This window comes from Syngnathus typhle, linkage group LG15 (genome assembly GCF_033458585.1).
Source record: "Syngnathus typhle isolate RoL2023-S1 ecotype Sweden linkage group LG15, RoL_Styp_1.0, whole genome shotgun sequence".
NCBI classification, from domain to species: domain Eukaryota; kingdom Metazoa; phylum Chordata; class Actinopteri; order Syngnathiformes; family Syngnathidae; genus Syngnathus; species Syngnathus typhle.
The window spans coordinates 10,189,241-10,212,912 of record NC_083752.1 but is presented as its reverse complement, the minus strand read 5'-3'; the positions used below and the strand labels follow the sequence as shown (position 1 = coordinate 10,212,912).

General features: G+C 49.8%; 1 protein-coding gene and 1 pseudogene across 6 annotated transcripts; one reads left to right on the top strand and one right to left on the bottom strand.

The window, feature by feature from the left end:
- The first annotated feature begins 393 nt into the window (after positions 1–393).
- LOC133168422 (unconventional myosin-VIIa-like) lies at positions 394–18,150 on the top strand. Of its 6 annotated transcripts, none has more exons than XM_061299979.1 (50): positions 394–467; positions 680–747; positions 1,037–1,096; positions 1,221–1,334; positions 1,550–1,702; positions 1,992–2,009; positions 2,725–2,909; positions 3,082–3,203; positions 3,382–3,524; positions 3,721–3,834; positions 3,899–4,052; positions 4,201–4,277; positions 4,362–4,481; positions 5,986–6,131; positions 6,194–6,404; positions 6,467–6,602; positions 6,786–6,892; positions 7,411–7,548; positions 7,639–7,797; positions 7,870–7,962; positions 8,109–8,203; positions 8,281–8,365; positions 8,470–8,688; positions 9,360–9,677; positions 10,474–10,683; positions 10,762–10,938; positions 11,012–11,101; positions 11,189–11,316; positions 11,377–11,503; positions 11,600–11,719; positions 11,782–11,955; positions 12,014–12,241; positions 12,323–12,493; positions 12,558–12,675; positions 12,748–12,874; positions 12,939–13,108; positions 13,333–13,523; positions 13,587–13,711; positions 13,799–13,956; positions 14,136–14,289; positions 14,348–14,503; positions 14,576–14,681; positions 14,753–14,866; positions 14,933–15,020; positions 15,090–15,196; positions 15,278–15,463; positions 15,538–15,654; positions 15,734–15,817; positions 15,970–16,089; positions 16,284–18,149. In XM_061299979.1, exons 3-50 carry the CDS (start codon positions 1,079–1,081, stop codon positions 16,374–16,376), a joined length of 6,564 nt encoding a protein of 2,187 aa, XP_061155963.1. In that variant the 5' UTR covers positions 394–467; positions 680–747; positions 1,037–1,078; the 3' UTR covers positions 16,377–18,149. The 6 variants fall into 6 exon arrangements, with proteins under 6 accessions (XP_061155963.1, XP_061155962.1, XP_061155960.1 ...); XM_061299978.1 differs by having other exon boundaries at positions 13,330–13,523; XM_061299976.1 differs by having other exon boundaries at positions 13,330–13,523; positions 14,348–14,681; positions 16,284–18,150.
- On the bottom strand, positions 17,572–23,092 carry LOC133168532 (glycerophosphodiester phosphodiesterase domain-containing protein 5-like; annotated as a pseudogene).
- Between the last annotated feature and the right edge of the window lie 580 nt (positions 23,093–23,672).

The following is a 23,672-nucleotide window of genomic DNA, read 5'->3' as shown; positions in this document are numbered from 1 at the left end:
TTATGATCGGCACCCAGTGGCAGCTGCACGCTATTACAAAGCACTTCCTAATCGACTCCCATTTGTGGCTGGCTACTTTGGAACCCAGACACACAAGCCAAGCTTAATTTTGCATCGTGTGCGCTTAACAATGTTGTCACCGCCTCCTCCTGTTCCATCTACAGACTCCACCCAGCACCCTTCTAATCAGGATCAGCGGCCATGAATGGTTCAATGAGAATGCGGAAGACTCTTTTGCCGGCCCGCGCCACAAAACCCTTGAAAGAACCCCTTATCGGACCCACCGCAGATTGAGGATTGAACGCAAGGCACAAAGGATTTGGCCTCTTCCAACACCATCTTGTCAACGCAAGGTCCTGAAAGGCGCAAAGCATTGTGCCTCTTCCACCTTCCACCATCTTGTAAACTGGGCCCATCCTTGTGGCGATCACTGGAGGAGACTACAGGAGGGGTCTTCCTATTGAGAGGTTAGTTGAGATGATGGTGCTAGGGCGGGTCACAAACAGAGGCCTTTTGCTCACCCGCCACCGGGCCGCGTCGACTCGCCGGCCTCGCTGGCCCCAGCTTTAGGCCAAAGCCTCTTATCCTGGCTGTGTTCTTATTGGCCAGCTTCACTAAACTGCATGGACACTCCCGGGAGAACTTAAAAGGTTGTGTCTCTGTGTTTGTTTTTCTTCAGAGGCACTCATGTTGGACAATCTTGAACACGCTCGGTCGACAATGACAGTGGTTTCCGCTTCCTACCATGTGAGTTACACTTCTTCCGCTATCATTCCCTGTGGTTGGAGTCCAAACTGGCTTGATTGGGGGTGCAAGTGATCGAACGGTCAGTCTTCCTAGTGATTGCTCAGTCGAGATAACTATGCTGGCTGCCAAAGTGGCAGGATTAGCTCCAGGAATCCAATAAGCCCATGGAGGCAGCCCCCACCCAGCTTATTTAACCGTGCCCGTTTTTCCCTTCATTTCCTAGTCACGTTCAAAATGTCAGGTTCTCTTTCTTGAAAATCATCAATGTTAATCTAAGCGCACTTTGCAGGGTCCACCCGCGTGACGGCCAGAGTGTCGTCGACAATCAGCCATGGTCATTTTGCAACAGGTACGTCGGCACAGAAAAGGCGAGAGGGGGGTGAGGAGTAGAGGATGCCGTCTGTGTATTTCCACAAAAAACACGTAATGGATATTTTGAGTGGAGCCTTGAAATATTTGGGACCCGTTTCTAGGGTGACTATGTGTGGTTGGACCTCAAGACGGGCCGGGAGTTTGACGTTCCTGTGGGGGCGGTGGTCAAACTGTGTGACTCGGGTGAGATCCAAGTCGTGGATGATGAAGGCCGGGTGAGTTGCAGCACACTGAGCGAGTGCTTGAAATGTATGCTGTTTTTGAGTGACGTAGCTTGCAGCTAGTGCGACCTCGTAATGCCACATGATCAATTAAGCCGCCGTCAGTGCTTTGCTGCCTAGCAGTTGTCGTGCAACTTTTGAGCATTTTATTTTTGTTTTTTGGTGACTGACGAGTAACTCCACCTTTGTGCCCGCCCGTCCACTTCCAGGAACACCGGATCTCGCCTCAGAACGCTGGCCACATCAAGCCCATGCACCCCACCTCCATCCAGGGTGTGGAGGACATGATCCGACTAGGAGACCTCAACGAAGCCGGCATCCTGCGCAACCTTCTGATCCGCTACAACGAGCGCGTCATCTATGTCAGTAACGGCGCGGCGCCTTATGACGCTTGCTCTTAGCCGCCTGACTCCATTGGCTGCGGCCGCTAGCCTGACTCTTAAGCTCTTACTTGGCTTAAGCTGTTTGCGCTGGCTCAAAAATAGCAACTGCCATCACGACACATACTACCTGCTTATTATTGGCACAGCCAGCGGAGTCCTTTACCACAAAGCTTGCACTATATTGCTATTGATGTCAGCCTGTTTCCAAGTTATTGGTGTCATGTCTCTCCTGGTTGTTGTCTGTGTGGTTTTTTTTCCCTCCGTGTAGACAAATTGTGGCGGAAGGGTAAGTGTGATGGAGCATGGCGCGCGTACACTAATGTACATTTTGACCAGCTGCTCCTCCATGTGCTAACGCCGCCATTATCTCAAGCGGATGGCAAAGAAAAGTTTGATTCCCCCCCTAACCCTAACCCTGCAGCCAAATCACGCACATTCAATTGTTGGCTTTGCAAACCACTTTGTGCCACTTAAAAAAATCTTAGGCCGTAGATATGGCTAGCCGCTGGAATCGATTCACGTCACGCTACGACAACCCACCTTATGATTTTTCTGATTGAAATGTGCAGTGGCGTAGCCAGGAATTTTTCCAGTAGGGGCGCGCGCCCACAGGGAAAAAAAATCTAACATCACCCACGCCGTTCGCTGATCGCTAAAACAACATGGATAACATGGAATGGATAACATCGCGCACATAGAATAGCGCAAGCACATTCACGCAAGACCGAAAGAAAAAAACGGCATGAAAATGAAGAATCGAAAAAGCTCGATTTTTTTTCGACCGGGGCGCAGGGAGTCCTAACCGGGGCGCCGCCCCGGCTCGCCCCGGCTTGGCTACGCCACTGGAAATGTGTCTCATGTATTGCCGGGAAAGATATTTTGCTGCCTATTGAAGTGTTTCCCTCAGCCTCTGGGGATGCGCGCTGTATGTGTCCTGTCTGGGAATTGCCAAGGCATGGCATTTGTAAGCAGCTGTTCCAATGTTACCCTTGGCTTGGCAGACGTACACGGGTTCCATCCTGGTGGCCGTCAATCCCTACCAACTGCTGCCCATATACACACCCGACCAGATCCGCCTGTACACCAACAAGAAGATCGGCGAGATGCCGCCGCACATTTTCGCCATCGCTGACAACTGCTATTTCAACATGCAGCGCAACAACAAGGACCAGTGCTGCATCATCAGGTGCCAAGTTTCAGCCCTGGGTTGCCATGGAAATCCAATTTGCTTCCAAATCATCAACTTAACAATGCCCATTTATGGAAAAGGGCCAACCGAGTTAATCACAAATCCTATGAAATCATAGAAACAAAGTTCAAAAGTGGACCAAAGTCTGATCTTTTTCTCTCGGTGGCAGCGGCGAGTCCGGAGCTGGCAAGACTGAAAGCACCAAGTTGATTCTTCAGTTTCTGGCGGCCATCAGCGGTCAGCACTCCTGGATCGAGCAGCAGGTTTTGGAGGCCACGCCCATCCTGGAAGGCAAGGAGACCGATTGGTTTGTGCTCTCACTTTTGAGGGCGTGGTCCCGTGTCACCAGCCAGTCGGGCTTGGGATCTCAAAACGAGGCACTGTCTGAGTGTCTTGTCTGGACAGAATTGAGGAAGACTTGAATGTGGTTGCCCATCGTTTTGTTTTGGGGTTTTGTTTTTGCATTCAGCCTTCGGTAACGCCAAGACCATTCGCAATGACAACTCCAGCCGCTTCGGGAAGTACATCGACATCCACTTCAATAAGCGAGGGGCCATCGAAGGTGCCAAGATAGAACAGTACCTGCTGGAGAAGTCCCGTGTGTGTCGACAGGTGAGGGGGTGGGGGGGTGACATGACATGACAAATCATTTGAGTCATCTCGGTCACAAATTTCAGTTGTTTTATTTGCAATTTTTTTATTTGATTGAATTACTTTTTTTCAACCCAGGTTGCTACGGTCAGTGCATTTGCATGCAGGGTGGAACTAACTGGGCTGGTGCCTTGGTGTCTTTTTGGTCCCTCTCTAGGCTTCAGATGAGAGGAACTATCATGTTTTCTACTGCATGTTAAAGGGCATGCTCCCAGAGATGAAAGCCAAACTGGGCCTGGGTCAGGCAGCAGATTACTGCTACCTCACCATGGTATGGTAGCAGATCAATCCGCGGGTGGAAACGTCCGCTCTGACAAAAAGGTGCCACCTCACAGGGTCACTGCACCGAGTGCGACGGCCGCGATGACCTGACCGACTACTCGGGCATCCTGGCAGCGATGAAAGTGCTCATGTTCACTGAGACGGAGACCTGGGAGATTTCCAAGCTGCTGGCCGCCATCTTGCACATGGGCAACCTGACATTTGAGGGCAAGTCACCGTACTGATCAACCGCTCTTGCACCTCGGGGGTTAGGGTTAGGAGAGAAAGTAAATTTTCGAGACCAAGTCACTGCGGAGACGCGAGATGGTGGCCACGACGCCATTTGGATTTTGGATTTTCTGCCGTTTGCATCTAGCTCGCACCTACGCCAATTTGGACGCCTGCGTGGTGGTTAGATCCCCTGACCTGCTCACGGCCGCTTCTCTCATGGAGGTGCGCAAGTCCCTGGCAAAATGCGAAAATGCGACGCCGAGTTGCGAGAAAGACGAAGCCGTCTTCATTTGCCGTGCCCCCTAGGTGGAGCCCAAGGATGTCATGGTGTGTTTGACCACTCGAACCCTCATCACGCGTGGCGAAAGTGTGGTTACGCCTCTCAGTGTGGGACAAGGCCTGGATGTGCGCGACGCCTTTGTCAAGGTTTGGACCTGCGACAACTAGAAAAGTGGCACTTGAGCACCATCCGCTAAATGTTTAAAGCAAGGGTCACCAATCTTTCTTAAACTGAGAGCTTCTTCCTGGGTACTGATTAAGGCAAGGGTCTCAAACTCCAGTCCTCGAAGGCCGCATTCCTACATGTTTTAGAAGTTTCCCTCGTTAAACACACCTGATTCAAATGATTAGTTCATCCTTACGTTCTGCAGGAGCCTGATAATTGAATCAGGTGTGTTTATCGAGGGAAACTTGGAAAACATGTAGGAATGCGGCCCCCGAGGACTGGAGTTTGAGACCTCCGGATTAAGGCAAAGGGCTACCAGTTTGACACACACTTCTAAAATAGCCAATTTGTTCAATTTGGCTTTCACTATGTGTTATTATTGTCATTTCCAGGTCACGTGTAAGTGTGATTTTAACAAGGATAGCAAAAATACAGTCAAACCTTGATTTTTGACCACAATCCGTTCCAGAAGGCGGTTCGAGAAGCGAATCGGTCGAATTCCGAATCTATTTCCGCATCTATTGCAAATAATGGAAAAAAAAAAAATCTGTTTCAAGACAAAAATACAGCCTTTTTTAAGCATTTTTTCATTTGCGCATATTTGTCCGTTCGCGCAACTGCAGCGCACCGCCGAACGCGCAACTGCACCGCGCTGGTTGCATTATTGTGACAGAGCCGTCGCTGAAATTTAGAAAATATTTTGAAAGTTCTGATGTACTTCCCAAAATTTAAGTGGACCTAAGTGCGCAGGGAGCTTAATTTTGTCCGATCGCGCAACTGCAGCGCACCGCCGAACGCGCAACAGTATAGCGCGTCGCCGACCGAGCAACTGCACCGCGCTGGTCGCGTTATTGTGACAGAGCCGTCGCTAAAATTGAGAAAATATTTTTAATGTCCTGATATACGTTCCAAATTTTACGTGGACCTCAGTGCGCAGGGAGCTTAATTTGGTTCGATCACGCAACCGAAGCGCCGGGCGCTCACTGTCCCATTGCTTTAAGACCGTCTTTGTGTTTTAGGATGGCTTTACTGCTCCCTCTTGCTTACTTTGGAGGCATGATTAGGGGTTAATACAATCCTCAAAGTAACGAAAATACAATAACAACGGAGTCGGTCGGCATCCGGGCCGTGCGGTCGGGTTTTCTAGGGTCCTTCCGGCTCATCTCGCAAGGTTCGAACTCCACATTTTGTTCAACAACCGAAGCAAAAAAATATTTTTTGTTCGAATTCCGATTCGTTCGAGAACCAGGACGTTCGAAAACCTATAGGTTTGACTGTAAAATAAATAGATGCAGCTCACTGACAAGTGCCGCTATTTGAGCTAATTTTAGAACAGTCCTGCGGGCGACCTGGTGCCCGCGGGCATCGTGTTGGTGACCCCTGGTTGAAAGAGTCATGTGATCCCCACACAAAATATTGATACTCTTAATACTCACTCATGACCTGGCCAAAGTCTGCAGATTGCACTTTTGTTTTTTTCTGTAGGGCATTTACGGCAGATTGTTTGTGTGGATTGTGGACAAGATCAACGGTGCCATCTACAGACCGCCGTCCTGCCACGACGACAACGTCACGCGCCGCTCTATCGGCTTGCTGGACATCTTTGGCTTTGAGAACTTTATCGTCAACAGGTTGGAGGCTGGGTTTTGCGTCAAGGATTTGCCCGGTCGCTCACGTCGCTTTTTTCCCACAGTTTCGAGCAGCTCTGCATCAACTTTGCCAACGAGAACCTCCAGCAGTTCTTTGTGCGCCACGTTTTCAAGCTGGAGCAGGAAGAATACAACCTGGAGGACATCAGCTGGAAGCACATTGAGTTCACAGACAACCAGGATGCGCTCGACATGATCGCCAACAAGCCCATGAACATCATCTCCCTCATCGACGAAGAGAGCAAGTTTCCCAAGGTTTGAAAAAACCACCAGAAAACAAAGCGCTGCCCTCTGATCTTATCTTTTTCATCCACCAGGGAACCGATGCCACCATGTTGTACAAGCTCAACTCGCAGCACAAGCTCAACTCCAACTACATCCCCCCAAAGAACAGCTACGAAAGCCGCTTCGGAATCCAACACTTTGCCGGCGTGGTGCATTACGAGACCAGAGGTCAGTTCAGTTACTCTTTTGCTTGGAGATAAGCGCATCTCTTGTAAGACGGGTGGGCTCGACCAAGTGGATGGAGAAGGCCGTAGCGCGGACGTGTGGGAGAGTCTCGTTCAAGCATTGTCTTTGTCGCGAGCCGCGGTTATGTAGCTCGGACCCAGCAACTGCTTCTGGTACGTCTCAAAGGCTTCCTGGAGAAAAACCGCGACAGCCTCCACACGGACATCATTCAGCTCGTCCACTCGTCCAAGAACAAATTCATCAAGCAGATCTTCCAACCCGACGTGGCCATGGTGAGAGCAAAAGACAGGTTTTCAACAGCGCTCGCATTCTCTTACCAAAGTTGCAAGCTAGTAGGAAGCCTGCCGTAAAGGTCTGAAGGGAAAGGCATCTAGGTCTCATGGAGGTTTGCTTTTGCTGCTGTCACTAATGCGCACTTCCTCCATAAATCTGCTCTTTCTTGGCCATCAGTTTCTGTGTGGCTATCAGCAGCCCAGCACACCTGCTCCAAAGGTAACCTCGGCTGTCGAGTGCCCCTGTGCCGCAGTCCCCTGCATAGTAGCACCCTCTTCTTTATTTCACACAGGCACGTGCGGGAAGTCACCCTTTTTTTTTAGATGCCAATTCTTAAAGATTTGTGCAGACGGAGCATGGCTAGAGCCCAACGTGATGTTTCCTCTGGCTGTTGTGTTATTTCCTGCGTCGCAAGTGGTGTATTTTGACGCTCCGCGCGCAGTCTTATATCGCGCGACACTCCAGCACAAGGACGAGCAGAAGAAGTGCAAGCGTGCTCCGTTTTGCTCCCGTCCAGGGTGCCGAGACCAGGAAGCGCTCGCCCACGCTTAGCAGCCAGTTTAAGCGCTCGCTGGAGATGCTGATGCGCACACTGGGCGCATGTCAGCCCTTCTTCGTCCGCTGCATCAAACCCAACGAGCTGAAGAAAGCCATGGTGAGGCACTCCCGTCTCGGCCGGAGACAAAAGCCGGCTGCTGTTGGCCGCCTGTGGCCTCCACTCGCCTTTGCCTTTCTGGCCTTTCAGTTGTTCGACCGAGAGCTGTGCATCAGGCAGCTGCGCTACTCGGGCATGATGGAGACCATCCGCATCAGACGGGCCGGTTATCCCATCCGATATTCCTTTGCCGAGTTTGTGGACCGCTACCGAGTCCTCGTGCCCGGCGTCAAACTTGCCGACGTACAGGTGAGTTCTCTTTCCCCCTGTTCCTGCAGCTCCTTTGGAGGATCGACCGACCGTCTAGGTTTTTCTATCCAGGAAGACCTGCGAGGAACTTGCCGGCAGATCGTCCTGGCCACATTGGGAAGGCACGGAGACTGGCAGATTGGAAAAACCAAGATTTTCCTCAAGGTACCGAGCGCCACAATGGGAGTCTGAAAGCCGCTTGTTGGCTGACAACGGGCATAGAATGTCATCGTTCTTTTCCATTCGAACAACGAAAGCAACAACATCTTGGCAAGCCACGCCTTTTTTTCAATGGCGCCGTTTCCCATCAGGACCACCACGACATGGAGCTGGAAATGGAGCGGGATAAAGGCATCACCGACAAGGTTGTCCTCATCCAGAAAGCGGTGCGCGGACTCAAGCAGAGGTCAGATATGCTCCGAAAAGGCCTCCTCTTCTTATTCCGTTGGGCTCCACCTTGCGCTGTTTCTGGCATTGCTCCAGGACTAACTTCCTCCGGCTGAGAAGTGCTGTGACCGTCATCCAGAAGATGTGGCGAGGTTATCGCTGCAGGAACCAATACAACATTGTAAGTCGGACAAACCGGCAACCGCATACTGCAAACCGTTCACACTCGGTTGTTACGGCGGTCCCTGGAGCAGAAATGTGGGTGTCCTTCCGTGTGCCTCTTAGATGCGGCACGGCTTCCTGCGTCTGCAGGCTGTCTACCGGGCAAGGAAGTTCTACAGCAGCTACCGGGCCACCCGCCGGTGCGTGACCCTCATCCAGGCCCGCTGTAGAGGCTTCTTGGTCCGCCGGGCCTTTTGGCGCCGTCTCCAAGCCGTGTTGACCATCCAGGCCCATGCCAGGGGCATGATAGCCAGACGCCTGGGCCGCAGGCTCAGGGCGGAGGTAAAAAAGCCTTCTTTTGTCTACTACTGCTATTTGTGGCACCTGAGTGTGCCGCCCAGACCCGCTTACTACTGTTGAAGGGAGGGGGAGTGCGCCCCGACGCCTTACCGGCGCTGCTTATTTGCGTCAAATACCTCATGCGTACCATTACCGTTGCAAACATTTGATGGGCAAGACGAGGGATTGGCAGGCCGTAACAGAAGAAGAATTTTGGGCTTTTCATTCAAAACAACCAAAATGTCTTTTTTTTTTTTTGCTGTGATGTGCCATTCATTGGCTTTTCTCAGCAACATTTAATTTTATGGATGAGTTGAGTCCGACCCCCCCAACGCCTTTCTCCCCTGTGATTGTTGCGCTAATGTGCTTGCATCACCTCAGACTCTTACTTGGTACCTTATGATTTTTTTATGGCAACATTTTTTGTGTGCCAAGTTTATTTTCCCTTTGTTTCCTTTATGTGGCGTCAAAACTTATAAATGTCTAACGAAGCTAATAAATGGCATGTACTTTTGTGGTTCAAATGTCAGTTTCTTTTCGCGTCTGTCCCGAGTAGCTTTTACGTCGCTCGTCCTAAGAGAGACGCGTTGGCGATCCGGTCCCGAGGTGACGACCAGCGAGTCACCGGGTGTGAGTTCCTCGTGTTGAGAATAGTTTCAACCCTCGCCGCACAGCTGCATCATCGCTTGGAGGCCGAGCGTCAGCGTCTGGCGGAGGAGGAGCGGCTCCGCGACCAGATGACGGCGAGGCGCGCCAAGGCCGAGGCGGAGCGCAATCACCTCCAGCGCCTGCTCCAGCTGACCCGCCAGTGCGAGGAGCGTGAGCGCCAAGAGCGGGAGGAGGCACGCAGGAAGAAGGAGCTGCTGGAGCAGATGGAGCGGGAGCGCGAGCAGCCCGTGGACCACTCGGAGATGGTGGACCGCGTCTTCGGGTTCCTGGGCAACCCTGGACCGCTTCCCCACCAGGACGGGCAAGCCCCCGCTGGCTTTGAGGTACGAGGGGAGCAAAATACTAGGGGTGTAACGATACATCGATTAATCGATATAATGCTCTACGATTTATTGGCATCGACGCTAAAGGTAAACATCGATTTATATCGCCGTGTTTGACCTCGGACATTAGACGCGACTTTATTTTGAAATCCAGTTCATTGTTGCTTGCTTCCTCTTTCCGGGAGCAGGGAGCAGTGCGCGGCGTTGCTGCACATGAAAGGGGAGTCGACAACTAGTACGCGGCTCCTGGGCTGGTGCTATGGCTCGTGTCCAAAAAGACGAGAAAATTGGCTCCCCTTTAGGCTTCAAGTCATTTTTTGGAAGCACTTTGGATTCCAAAGAAAAGATGGCTCAACGGACAAGACACGTGCAGTTTGTAAATCCTGCCATGCGGTGATCAAATATTCAGGGAGCACAAATCTCGCCGCACATTTAAAGAAAAAACACGACATCAAAGTTCAGTGTTAAAGTAAGCAATTTGTATACTACAATACTCTTGTAATTTCCTAAATAAAGAGTTTGCAGTACCTTGTTGATTTTGCGTATGAATTGTTATAAATCAGGATATTGTTCTATATTTTTTATTAAAAAAAAAAAAAATAATCGATCGTAGAGCACTATATCGCAATATATCGTGGATGAATCGCAGCAGGCTTTAAGATATCGGCAAATATCGTATCGTAGTTCTTTATATCGATATTATATCTTATCGTGACAAAACCCGCGATTTACACCCCTACAAAATACCTCAAAGAAAGCTGCGAGTTATCGCTGCGCCTGTGCCGTCTTTGCTCAGGACCTGGTGAACGTGCCCCGGGGCGACGAGGCCGCGGCCGATGTGGTGAACCAAGCGCTTCCACTGCCGGATGAGGACAACGAGGATCTCTCAGAGTACAAGTTCTCAAAGTTCGCGACGACGTATTTCCAAGGCGTCTCCACCAACACGTACATCAGACGGCCGCTGAAGCAGCCGCTGCTCTTTCACGAGGACGAAGGAGACCAATTGGTGAAGCTGCCCGCCGAGCCACGTCCGCACCTGCGCCACAGCCGCACCCGCGCCAACACAACTTGCTGCGTCCGCTAGGCCGCCTTAGCAGTGTGGATAACCGTTCTGCGATTCATGGGCGATCTGCCCGAGCCCAAATGCCAGCTGGTCCTCAATGACGGCAGTGAGAAGATCCCCGTCATGACCAAGATCTACGAAACCCTCGGGAAGAGGACGCACAAGAAGGAACTGCAGGAGCTGCAGTTTGACGCAGAGGTGAACGAGCCACGCATACAAGTCGGAACTGCTGCCAGCCACATTTTCACAGAATTTTTTATTGTGTCTGCAGAACAGCGCCATAGATACTCAGAAGAGGAACCGTATTCGGCACAAACTTGTGTCTCTCACCCTGAAGAGAAAGTCCAAGATCACAGAAGAGGTGTGCGCACTGTGCATGATTCCTTCATCCCTAAAGTGTGCCGATATGATCTTCCTAAAGAAACGGCCGGCTTGTGAAATACGGCAGGTGACCAGGCGCTTGACCGAGGGGGACCACGGCCTCCAGGGGAACAGCATGCTAGAGGAGCGGCCCACCTCCAACCTGGACAAACTTCACTTTATCATTGGCAACGGCATCCTCAGGCCCGCCCTCAGGTGAGCGCTACCCTTCCACGTAGCCAGGCTGAAGCTCATTCTGGATGCGCTCCCCTCCAGAGATGAGATCTATTGTCAGATCTGCAAGCAGCTGACTCAGAATCCGTCCAAAAGCAGTCACGCCCGCGGCTGGATCCTCCTTTCTCTCTGTCTGGGCTGCTTTGCACCCTCAGAGAAGTTTGTCAAGGTGAGTCAGGAGAAGCCGAAAACGTCTGATTCCGGTCCAGTACGTCTGGTCGTTGTCAGCAGTTCCTGAGCCGAGCCGTTGCTTTCTCCTTGTCAGTATTTGCGGACCTTCCTGGTCAACGGCCCGCCCGGCTATGCTCCGTATTGCGAGGAGCGACTGCGCAGGACGTTTGTCAACCACACGCGGACGCAGCCGCCGTCCTGGTTGGAGTTACAGGTGAGCCGAGAGGCCCAAATCAAAGTTTCCCCCACGGCTCACCGTTTGTCACCTTTTGGCAGGCCACCAAATCAAAGAAGCCCATCATGCTGCCCGTAACGTTTATGGACGGAACCACCAAGACTCTGCTGGCCGACTCGGCCACCACGGCCGGCGAGCTGTGCGGCGCTCTGGCTGACAAGATCAACCTCACCGACCGCTTCGGGTTCTCGCTGTACATCGCTCTCTTCGACAAGGTATGTTGACGGCCACTGACAAGGAGCCCGAGCGGAAAAAGCAGCCATCTGTGCTCAGGTGTCATCGCTGGGCAGCAGCAGCGACCACGTCATGGACGCCGTCTCCCAGTGCGAGCAGTATGCCAAGGAGCAGGGCGCTCAGGAGCGCAACGCCCCCTGGAGGCTGTTCTTCAGAAAGGAGATCTTCACGCCGTGGCACGACCCCACCGACGACGACGTGGCCACCAATCTCATTTATCAACAGATCGTGCGAGGGGTGAAGTTCGGAGAGTATCGCTGCGAGAGGGTGAGCGATCGTTGCTCGCTCGCGTCCGGCCCCGGCTGCCATCCCGTGCCGATCCCCGTTCCCGTTGTCTTTGCCTTCAAGGAGGCGGACCTGGCCGAGCTCGCCTCTCAGCAGTATTATGTGGATTACGGCGTGGACATTCTGTATGATCGCCTCCTCAGCCTCATCCCCTCCTACATCCCAGACAGAGAGATCACCCCGGCCAAAACGGCCGAGAAGTGGGCTCAGCTGGTTGTCAGCGCCCACAAGAAGGTAGCGCTGCCAGGCCAAGCGGATCTTTTCTGGTCTTGGCTGTTAACGGCCGGTGTCCGTCTAGGGCCTGCACGACAAGAGAAGGTCTGGTATGCAGAAGGTCAAGGAGGATGTGGTATCTTTTGCTCGACTCAAGTGGCCTTTGCTGTTCTCACGCTTCTACGAGGCCTTCAAATTCTCAGGTGGGTCACGTCCAAGCACTCGCGGGTCGGGGCTCAAGAGGATTTCAAGTGGAGTCGTTTGCTTCTCGGCAGGGCCCAGTCTGCCCAAGAATGATGTGATCGTGGCGGTAAACTGGACCGGCGTTTACTTTGTCGACGAGCAGGAGCAGGTCCTGCTGGAGCTGTCTTTCCCGGAAATCATCGCTGTCTCCAGTAGCAGGTATCGCGCAAGGAAGCGCTCTCCCCAAGTGTCCTGCTTCAAAGCTTGCGCAAAACCTTTGCAGAGGAGGGAAACTCCAAGGCCAGAGTTTCACATTGGCCACCATCAAAGGAGACGAGTACACCTTCACGTCCAATAATGCCGAAGACATCAGAGACCTCGTCGTGGCCTTCCTCGAAGGTCTGAGGAAGCGCTCCAAGTTTGCGGTGGGACTAGTGAACTGTCCCGACCCGGGTGAGTGAGTGAGTGAGTGAGTGAGTGAGTGAGTGAGTGAGTGAGTGAGTGAGTGAGTGAGTGAGTGAGTGAGTGAGTGGGACAGACAGAGAGAGAGAGAGAGAGAGAGAGAGAGAGAGAGAGAGAGAGACAGAGAGACAGAGAGACAGAGAGACAGAGAGACAGAGAGACAGAGAGACAGAACCAAAGAAATGCTGGCTCTCCTGTCTTTGTCCTCCCAGCAGGCATAGATTCCACATTCCTGAGTTTCTCCAAGGGGGATCTCATCATCCTGGACCAACACGACGATGGTGAGCGTGTGACGAACTCCGGCTGGGCCCACGGCGTCAACGACAGGACCAAACAGCGAGGAGAGTTTCCGGCTGACCGCGTCTACATTCTGCCCACTGTCACTAGACCTCAATATGACATTGTGGTGAGCGGGGCAAGGCAGGTTGGGTCGTGCCCCTACCCATGACTCCCTTGACTCTCTCCAAAGGCGCTGGTGACCATGACTCCGGATCAGCGCCGGGAATCGGTTACGTTGTCTCATATGGGCCTCGCCACCAGTGAGGATAAAAGCAAAGACTACACGCTGGAGGAGTTCTCCTACGACCACTTTAGGTTGCCGATGCTCCCCGTACATAGCATGCAAGCCGAGACGTGGCTGCGTGCCATAACACAGCCGTCTGCACGCGGCCATGTCTCCAGACCTCCTCCAAAGAGTACTCTGAGCCGGGTAATGATCTCCAAGACTCGAGGGAAGGAACGTCTGTGGAGCTGCACCCGGGAGCCTCTCAAGCAGCCTCTCCTCAAGAAGGTCTTGGCCCACGAGGAGCTTTCCCAGGAGGCGTGCCAGGCCTTCATGGATATCCTTCAACGGTGCAGCGGTAGCTAAGAGCCACAGCCTCTTCTGTACTAGCGAGTTTGTCAATGCTGTCTGACTTAGTCGTCAGGGAGCAAAAAAGCAGAAGAGTGTCCGCAATCCACCCTGCCAGCTTGTTGTTGCCGCCATCTTTAGTGTTTGTGACCTTGACAGCGGCCTTACCCATGATGAAGTACACGGGTGACTACCCTTCCAAACGAGCGCGCTCGCTCAACGAACTCACCGACCAGATCTTTGAGGGGGCGCTGAAGGCCGAGCCACTCAAAGATGAGATCTTCTGTCAAATTGTCAAACAGCTCAGCGACAATCACGTCAAGTGAGTTGGACCGACTCCGGGCTGCTCGCGCTCTTTGTGCAACATCGTGTCGTCTCAGGTACAGCGAGGAGAAGGCATGGGAGCTGTTGTGGCTCTGCACAGGCTTGTTTCCTCCCAGCAACATCCTGCTGCCTCACATCCAGAAGTTTCTCCAGGCCAAGAAGCACCACCCTCTGGCACCAGACTGCATGCAGCGCTTGCAGAAAGCCCTCCGGTGCGTGCACAAAGATCGCCGCGCCTCCTCGTTGCCATCCGCTCTCCTCACGCACCTCGTCCTCTGCGCTAGGAACGGCTCAAGGAAATATCCTCCTCACTTGGTGGAGGTGGAAGCCATCCAGCACAAAACCACCCAGATCTTCCACAAAGTTTATTTCCCGGATGACTCGGACGAGGCAAGTGCTCCATTCCGGAACGCTTTGATGGCAAAAAAGTTTCTTTTTGAGCCGGCCGTGTTCATTGGCAGGTCTTCGAAGTGGAGTCGAGCACCAAGGCCAAAAGCTTTTGCTACAACATTTCGGGACGCCTGATGCTCAAGTCATCGGAGGGTTTCAGCCTTTTTGTCAAGATCACAGATAAGGTACGAGCAGAAAGTACTCACGTTGCGACCGCCGTGCACTTGCTTTTCTTTGCTTTTCCACGACAGGTCATCAGTGTGCCAGACGGTGACTTCTTCTTTGATTTTGTGCGCCACTTGACCGACTGGATCAAGAAAGCCAGACATGTGAAAGAAGGTGAAAACAAAAGACACTTTGCAAAGTTTCTGCTTTCCTGAAGTTGGAGTTGACAGCATTTGTGTGCAGGCGTGCTGCCTTTGCTGACCTACCAGGTGTTCTTCATGAAAAAGCTGTGGACCAACACCATGCCTGGCAAAGACTCCATGGCTGACTCCATTTTCCACTACTACCAAGTCATTAGCCTTTCTTGACATCTTCCCTAAGCTTGAGAAATGCCCTTGAACCGTGCTTGCTCTTCTTGCTTTTGTGAGTAGGAGGTGCCAAAGTACCTGCGAGGCTACCACAAGTGTTCTCAGGAGGAAGTGCACCAGCTGGCAGCGCTCATCTACAGGGTCAAGTTTGACGACGACGAGTCTCACTTTCACAACATGGCCAAGATCCTCAAAGACCTTGTTCCTCAGGACCAGAGCCGTCATCTCTCCGCCGATGACTGGAAGCGAGTGAGACGGACGGGGGGACTTTGCTCTCCGCACGGAGCTTCCCGTTAATCCGACTGTCTTTGTTCGCCCATCAGTCCATCACGTCACACTTCAACAAGCAGTCTGGAAAGACGAGAGAAGAAGCCAAAGTGTGCTTCCTCAAAATCATCTACAAGTGGGCCACTTTTGGTTCCGCCTTCTTTGAGGTCAAGGTACAACCGCCGTCACCCCAACGCCGCCACCGCCATGCTTGAGCCCAGTGGCCACTTTGAAAGGGTTGCTTCCGCGCAGCAAACTACGGATCCAAATTACCCGGAAAGCCTCCTGATCGCTATCAACAAGCACGGGGTCAGTCTGATTGACCCAAAGTCAAAGGTTCGTTTTGAGTAAGGCTCGCAAACCTATTTCCATTTTTATCGTTTGAACTTTGCCGAGATTTGCTTTTAGAATGGCACGGCCTGCGTTTTAAGCCCAGCGATAGCAGCGGCCGGCCCGTTTGCTTTGTTGACCTGCGCTGCTTCCCGCAGGACATCTTGACCACACACCCATTCACCAAGATCTCCAACTGGAGCAGCGGCAACACTTATTTCCACATCACCATTGGCAACCTGGTGCAAGGCAGTAAACTGCTGTGCGAAACCTCGCTGGTGAGTGCTCCGCATATTAACATGAGCTAATGGCGTTAGCTTGTGAAATGCATCAATTGGCGCCACCAGGCAATTGACTCTTGCCAAGCCAAAGCGTGCATGTGTGTCGATAGCTCCAGAGCAGACTCCAAAACACACGGCGACTGTTTTTAATTGGGTGCCAGCTCATGTCACATTTGGGCACCTTTGTGCAGGGCTACAAAATGGATGACCTGCTGACCTCATACATCAGTCAGATGCTAACCACCATGACCAAACAGCGAAGCTCTCGAGGTAGCAGCAAGTGAACGACCGACCGGCGGTGCCATCTTGGCTTTTGTGACAGAGCGCCGACGTCATCTTGGCCCTTAACGCTCACCAGTTGCCTTGCGGTTAGCCTTTCTTTTACTTCTTTTGTTAGTTACACCCAACAGCTTCATGTTACAATGTTATCGACGAACTTTTTTCGAACTCTTTTCATCAGCGGATCCATTTTTTGTGGTTTTAGCAGCCGTTTCGGTAAGCTTGATGGCGAGCTCGTGTCTATGTGTTTTCACCAAGCTAGCTAGCCAAGCCCCTCTAAGTAGCTTTTCATCTTTCAGTGTGTGAACAAGTAAGCCAACAACTAGGGGTGTAACGATTCATCAATACACATCGATTAATCGATATAATGCTCTACAATTTATTGGCATCGACGCTAAACGTAAACATCGATTTATATCGCCGTGTTTGACCTCGGACATTAGACGCGACTTTATTTTGAAATCCAGTTCATTGTTGCTTGCTTCCTCTTTCCGGGAGCAGTGCGGGGGCGTGTTGTGTTGTGAGCAGAGCAGGCACGTGAAAGGGGAGTCGACAACTAGTACGCGGCTCCTGGATTGGTGCTATGGCTAGTGTCCAAAAAGACGAGGAAATTGGCTCCCCTTTAGGCTTCGAGTCATTCTTTGGAAGCACTTTGGATTCCAAAGAAAAGATGACTCAACGGACAAGACACGTGCAGTTTGTAAATCCTGCCATCCGGTGATCAAATATTCAGGGACCACAAATCAGTGTTAAAATAAGCACTTTGTATACTACAATACTCTTGTAATTTCCTAAATAAAGAGTTTGCAGTACCTTGTTGATTTTGCGTATGAATTGTTATAAATCAGGATATTGTTGTATATTTTTTATTTGAAAAAATATATATATCGATCGTAGAGCATTATATCGTGATATATCGTGAATGAATCGCAGGAGGCTTTAATATATCGGCAAATATCGTATCGTAGTTCTTTGTATCGATATATCGTATCGTGACAAAACCCGCAATTTACACCCCTACCAACAACACACGACAGAGGCTTCCCCTCCCTTGTGACACACAATCCCTTTTACTTCTACTTGCATGTGCTTTAACCCATTCAACAACATGTTGTCCTCATGTGGTTGGCAATAAATGACCTTGGAACATAGTACAACATGTTTTTATTTGAGCAAATGAGGGCTAATGAGTTTGCCGCCTTAAGTAGTCACTGGCCAAAGTCGTGCTTTTGGCGGAGTTGCGGCGCTGGACACGGACCAAACGGCAGTTCGCTCTGTAACATACGAAGCCAGTGTTTGGTTTCATTCTGGAGAGAGACGTGTGGTGGAAAAGCCCAGTGACCTGATTTGAGCTGAATGTAGTTGTCTTCTTCCACCATATCTTTGAGTCCCGAGAGGCCATTCAGATCCAGCGGTCTCGTTGCTCTCCCCCTTTCAGGCAAAGGCAACACAAAGCATGTAGCTAGGTGCAGTTCTTAAAATGATTTGTACCTAAATAAAAGTAGAAAGTTGCAAGGTGAAGATGGTCACGACCAGAAGCAGTGACAGCACATCAGTGACCAGCCACATGCCCTCATACTCGTCGGAGCTCTAACAAAGCCAGAGGACAGTGAGTTCAATCAATTGTTCAGCCGTTGTCATTCACCTCAATTTGGTTATATGTAAATGCCGCTTCCATTTGATTTTGTTTGGCCCTTGGCAAATACGTCACTGCCAATAGAGCATATTTTCTCCCCGACTTAGAAAGAAAGAAAGAAAGAAAGAAAGAAAGAAAGAAAGAAAGGAAAGAAAGGAAAGAAAGGAAAGAAAGGAAAGAAAGGAAAGAAAGGAAAGAAAGAAAGAAAGAAAGAAAGAAAGAAAGAAAGAAAGAAAGAAAGAAAGAAAGAAAGAAAGAAAGAAAGAAAGAAAGAAAGAAAGAAAGGAAAGAAAGAAAGAAAGACCTCCTCTATAGCTGTCTAAATGGACCTGATTTGGCCAAATACAGTGAGATGAGTGTAAAAGAATGACCATGAGAAAGACAGGCTGCTTCAGGGTTTTGAGAACATGCTGTTGGTGGTGACCGAGTGGGCTCCTGTGCACCAGGCCACCGAGTAGAGCCATGCCTCGGTGACCACGTACAGATTGGTGGTGATGTTTGCCGCCGCGTAGTGGCTGCGGGCACACACCCACCCACACAAAAAAAACATCACAGATTATTGCAGATAAATCCAAAGTGACAACTTCTTCTTACACACACTTTCGCACACACTTTCACACACACACGCACACACACGCACACACACCAAATGAGCTGGACCGACATAAAAGTGTAGTGCAGGTTGAGCCTGCTGATGTTCTGCCTCTGGAGGTTCTCTATGGAGTCAACTGAACCTGACTAGGGGTGTAACGATTCATCGATACACATCGATTAATCGATATAATGCTCTACGATTTATTGGCATCGATGCTAAACGTAAACATCGATTTATATCGCCGTGTTTGACCTCGGACATTAGACGCGACTTTATTTTGAAATCCAGTTCATTGTTGCTTGCTTCCTCTTTCCGGGAGCAGGGAGCAGTGCGCGGTGTTGTGTTGTGAGCAGAGCAGGCACGTGAAAGAGGAGTCGACAACTAGTATGCGGCTCCTGGGCTGGTGCTATGGCTAGTGTCCAAAAAGACGAGGAAATTTGCTCCCCTTTAGGCTTCAAGTCATTCGTTTGGAAGCACTTTGGATTCCAAAGAAAAGATGGCTCAACGAACAAGACACGTGCAGTTTGTAAATCCTGCCATGCGGTGATCAAATATTCAGGGAGCACAAATCTCGCCGCACATTTAAAGGAAAAAACACGGCATCAAAGTTCAGTGTTAAAATACGCACTTTGTATACTACAATACTCTTCTAATTTCCTAAATAAAGAGTTTGCAGTACCTTGTTGATTTTGCATATGAATTGTTATAAATCAGGATATTGTTCTATATTTTTTATTCAAAATAAAACAAAAATCGATCGTAGAGCACTATATCGTGATATATCGTGACTGAATCGCAGCAGGCTTTAAGATATCGGCAAATATCGTATTGTAGTTCTTTGTATCGATATGATATCGTATCGTGACAAAACCCGCGATTTACACCCCTAAACCTGACGTCTGCTGAAAATGCCCTTCCTCTTCCTGGACAAACTGGCGCAACTCGGGAGTCAACCACAGCACCTGGAATGGAAACACACGTGCACGTGCGCACATGTGCGTACACAAAGAGAGCCGAAGTGAAAGGAGAAGGGAGAATACACTCAGTCCATTGGTGCCACTGCGCAAATCTTTCCTTGCCTTGATTTGAATTGTATTTCTGTTGTCGTTACCTTCTCTCCAAGACAAAGAGCAGAACATACAAACAAATGTTGCTATTTTTGCACCTGAGAGGGCCTAACAGTCGACTCATTCAAGATGACGTCCAGGGTACGCTGGATCCATGAATTTCTGTATGGGTGTCCCAGAGGGGCCGGTAGAGGTCGAAGATGACCAACTTGTCATAGCGGGCCGCCAGCTCCAGGAATTCCAGCAACGTGCAGACGAGCTGCTCCCCAGCCCGCCGACGATCCTCCGCCCCCAGAGAGGCCGCCGTGCCGTACGGGTCTGTCTGTTTTGGGCCCAGAAAACCAACCTTACAGCTTGGGAACAACTCCTGAACCTCCACTAAATTACATTGATGCAGCATTTTATATTTTTGTTGAGTAAACGTCAGAAACAAGTGCAACCTGTCGTGCTGCTGCTTGTGAATGGAAAAGTGCTTTGGCAAAAGGAAAAACAAACGTGTTTTGTTCTAGGATGGCAACTCACGGAAAGGAACCAGGTGCCCGCGTTGAGTTTTCTCAGTTGCGGCCACATGTACATGTCGGACGGCTTGTCGCCATGGTCAGGAAACACCTCGTCGATGTTGGTGGTCCGCCGCAACGATCGGTCGTGCATTAGGAAGGGAACGCCGTCAAAACTAACAAGAAGGTACCCGCAAAATTAGTGAGCTACCGTAATTTTCAGACTATAAGTCGTGTTTTTTTCATAGTTTGGGTGGGTGGGCGACTTATAATAAAGAGCGACTTATATATGTTTTTTTTCAAAAATGTTCCCCCACCAAAAAAGTGGAACCGCGACGTAGCAAGGGATTACTGTAATTTGAATTTCAAGTGACGTCAGCAGCGCGACGTAGCGTGCCGCGGCGGTTGTTTACATAAAGGACAAAGATTGATCACGGGATGACGAAGGGCCCCACGTACTACCGGCATCATTAGTGACTTTGTTTCTAAGTGACACAGCGGACGAAGAGTTTGAAGGATTTAAGGATTTGGAGTGACACAGAAGGTTTGAAAAACTATTATGGGTTTTACCCACGCCCGGTCCTACTCTAAGAAGCTCTCTTTCACCTCCGTGGATTGAAGTCGGGGGCCGGCGCTCGGCCGGGTGCCTGCCCAGGGACGGTGAATGGGGCTCGGACATTGCTTTTACGCATGCCCGGTCCTACTCTAGGGAGCTCTCTTCCACTTCCGTGGCTGGAAGTCCACGCCGCCACACGCCTGGAAGTTTGTTTTGTTAAATAAAGAGTTGTTTACCAAACCCACGTCTTTCCTTGTACTTTGTTAAAGCTACAATATAGTTATATACTAGATCTGTGGAATACCGACGAGGCTGACGTCTGGGCTCACGCGCGGCGTTGTTGACAAAGGACGAGGAATTTGATCGATGGATTTAATGATTTAGAGTCCACAGATGGTTTGATAATATTATTGCTTATATAATAGTTATTTGATTTCTAATTTACATATCAAGTTATATGGGCCTGTGGAATATTTTGAAGTGCAAGCGCCGTCAGCGGCGCGCACACATTGTTGACAAAGGACGATCGATGGATTTAATGATTTGGAGTGACACAGATGGTTTGATAACATTATTGCTTATATAATAGTTATTTGATACATAATTTATAGGGGTGTAAATCGCGGGTTTTGTCACGATACGATATTATATCGATACAAAGAAGCACGATACGATATTTGCCGATATCTTAAAGCCTGCTGTGATTCATTCACGATACATCACGATATAGTGCTCTTCGATCGATTTTTCTTTTTTTTTAAATAAAAAATATAGAACAATATCCTGATTTATAACAATTCATACGCAAAATCAACAAGGTACTGCAAACTCTTTATTTAGGAAATTACAAGAGTATTGTAGTATACAAAGTGCTTATTTTAACACTGAACTTTGATGTCGTGTTTTTCCTTTAAATGTGCGGCGAGATTTGTGGTCCCTGAATATTTGATCACCGGATGGCAGGATTTACAAACTGCACGTGTCTTGTCCGTTGAGCCATCTTTTCTTTGGAATCCAAAGTGCTTCCAAACGAATGACTCGAAGCCTAAAGGGGAGCAAATTTCCTCGTCTTTTTGGACACTAGCCATAGCACGAGCCCAGGAGCCGGGTACTAGTTGTCGACTCCCCTTTCACGTGCCTGCTCTGCTCACAACGCAACACGCCGCGCACTGCGCCCGGAAAGAGGAAGCAAGCAACAATGAACTAGATTTCAAAATAAAGTCGCGTCTAATGTCCGAGGTCAAACACGGCGATATAAATCGATGTTTACGTTTAGCATCGATGCCAATAAATCGTAGAGCATTATATCGATTAATCCAGTGGTCCCTAACATTTTTTGCGCCACGAACCGGTTACATGTCAGAAATATTTTCGCGGACCGGCATTTATATAAATAAATAATACATTTATATAAATAAATAAATAATACATTTATAATAAATATATAAATACGATGAAATAAAATGATACGACTGACATAAAAACAAGTACAAATGACAAAAATAAAACTCACCATTACGTTGAATTAGTGGGAGCACCGAGTTTGTTTCTCAGAAACGAGCCGGTCCCATCTAGACGTAATCGGAGACAATGACACCTGAAGTGATTAAGGTTTGTCTTTTATTGCAGGATGCTTGGTCTCCATGTGTTGAAGCAGTTTTGAATGCTTCATTGCCTGGTTAGTTAGCGTGTCGCCACATATTAGCTTTGCGGGCTCGACTGGGGAAACATGTTACGTGACCGGGACGAGTGTCTTGACCTGAATTAATTGATCGTCGATAAAAGAAAAATTCTGTGCGGCTTGGCGGCCCGGTACCAAGTGACCCACGGACCGGTACGATGGTGGCAGCTTTGAAACACGACGGGACGATGGCCTGCTGCAGGGAAGTGTTAAAGATGTCTGTGAAGACATCCGTCAGCTCACCAGCGCAGTCCTTCAGCGCTCGACCCGGGATGTTGTCAGGGCCCGCCGCCTTACGGATGTTGATAGCGGCAAGCGCCCTCCTCACGCTGTCGGCGGAGAGGCACAGGGGCAGCTCGTGTGAAGGGGGAGTGGCCTTCAGCGGGCAAGTGCTGTTCTGAGCGTCGAAGCGAGCAAAGAAGCGGTTGAGGTCATTGAGCAGACGGACGTCGCCTTCACAGCTCTGCGGCGCGGGCTTGTTATCCGTGATGGTCTGAATGCCCTGCCAAAGGCTCCGTGCGTCCCTTCTGTCCTTGAAGTGGGCGGTAATTTTGCACGAGAACGTCCTCTTTGCATCTTTGATGCCCCGGGACAGGTCAGCCCTCGCAGTCCTCAAGCCAGCCTCATCCCCCGCTCTAAAGGCTTTGTCCCTGGCCCTCAGCAGCCCGAAGACAGCGCCTGTCAGCCATGGCTTCCGGTTACCCCGAGTGACGATGGATTTTGAGAGAGTCACATCATCAATGCACTTCCTGATGTAGGAGGAAAGTCAGTATCTTACTCCTCAATGTCTGTCCGATCGTCGCAAGTGGCAGCCCTCCTAAACATGTCCCAGTCAGTAGATATGTATGTATGTATGTATGTATCTATGTATGCATGCATGCATGCATGTATGCATGTATGCATGTATGAATGTATGTATGTATGTATGTATGTATGTATGTATGTATGTATGTATGTATGTATGTATGTATGTATGTATGTATGTATGTATGTATGTATGTATGTATGTATGTATGTATGTATGTATGTATGTATGTATGTATGTATGTATGTATGTATGTATGTATGTATGTATGTATGTATGTATGTATGTATGTATGTATGTATTAGGGGTGTAACGATACATCGATACACATCGATTAATCGATATAATGCTCTACGATTTATTGGTATCGATGCTAAAGGTAAACATCGATTTATATCGCCGTGTTTGACCTCGGACATTAGACGCGACTTTATTTTGAAATCCAGTTCATTGTTGCTTGCTTC

What these genes read in the sequence shown, in the direction of transcription:
- LOC133168422 (XM_061299975.1), top strand. An exon ending in TGCGCGACGCCTTTGTCAAG is followed by an intron (nt 4,482 to 5,985) that starts GTTTGGACCTGC and finishes TTTTTTCTGTAG; the next exon opens with GGCATTTACGGCAGATTGTT. An exon ending in GGTGCATTACGAGACCAGAG is followed by an intron (nt 6,603 to 6,785) that starts GTCAGTTCAGTT and finishes TACGTCTCAAAG; the next exon opens with GCTTCCTGGAGAAAAACCGC.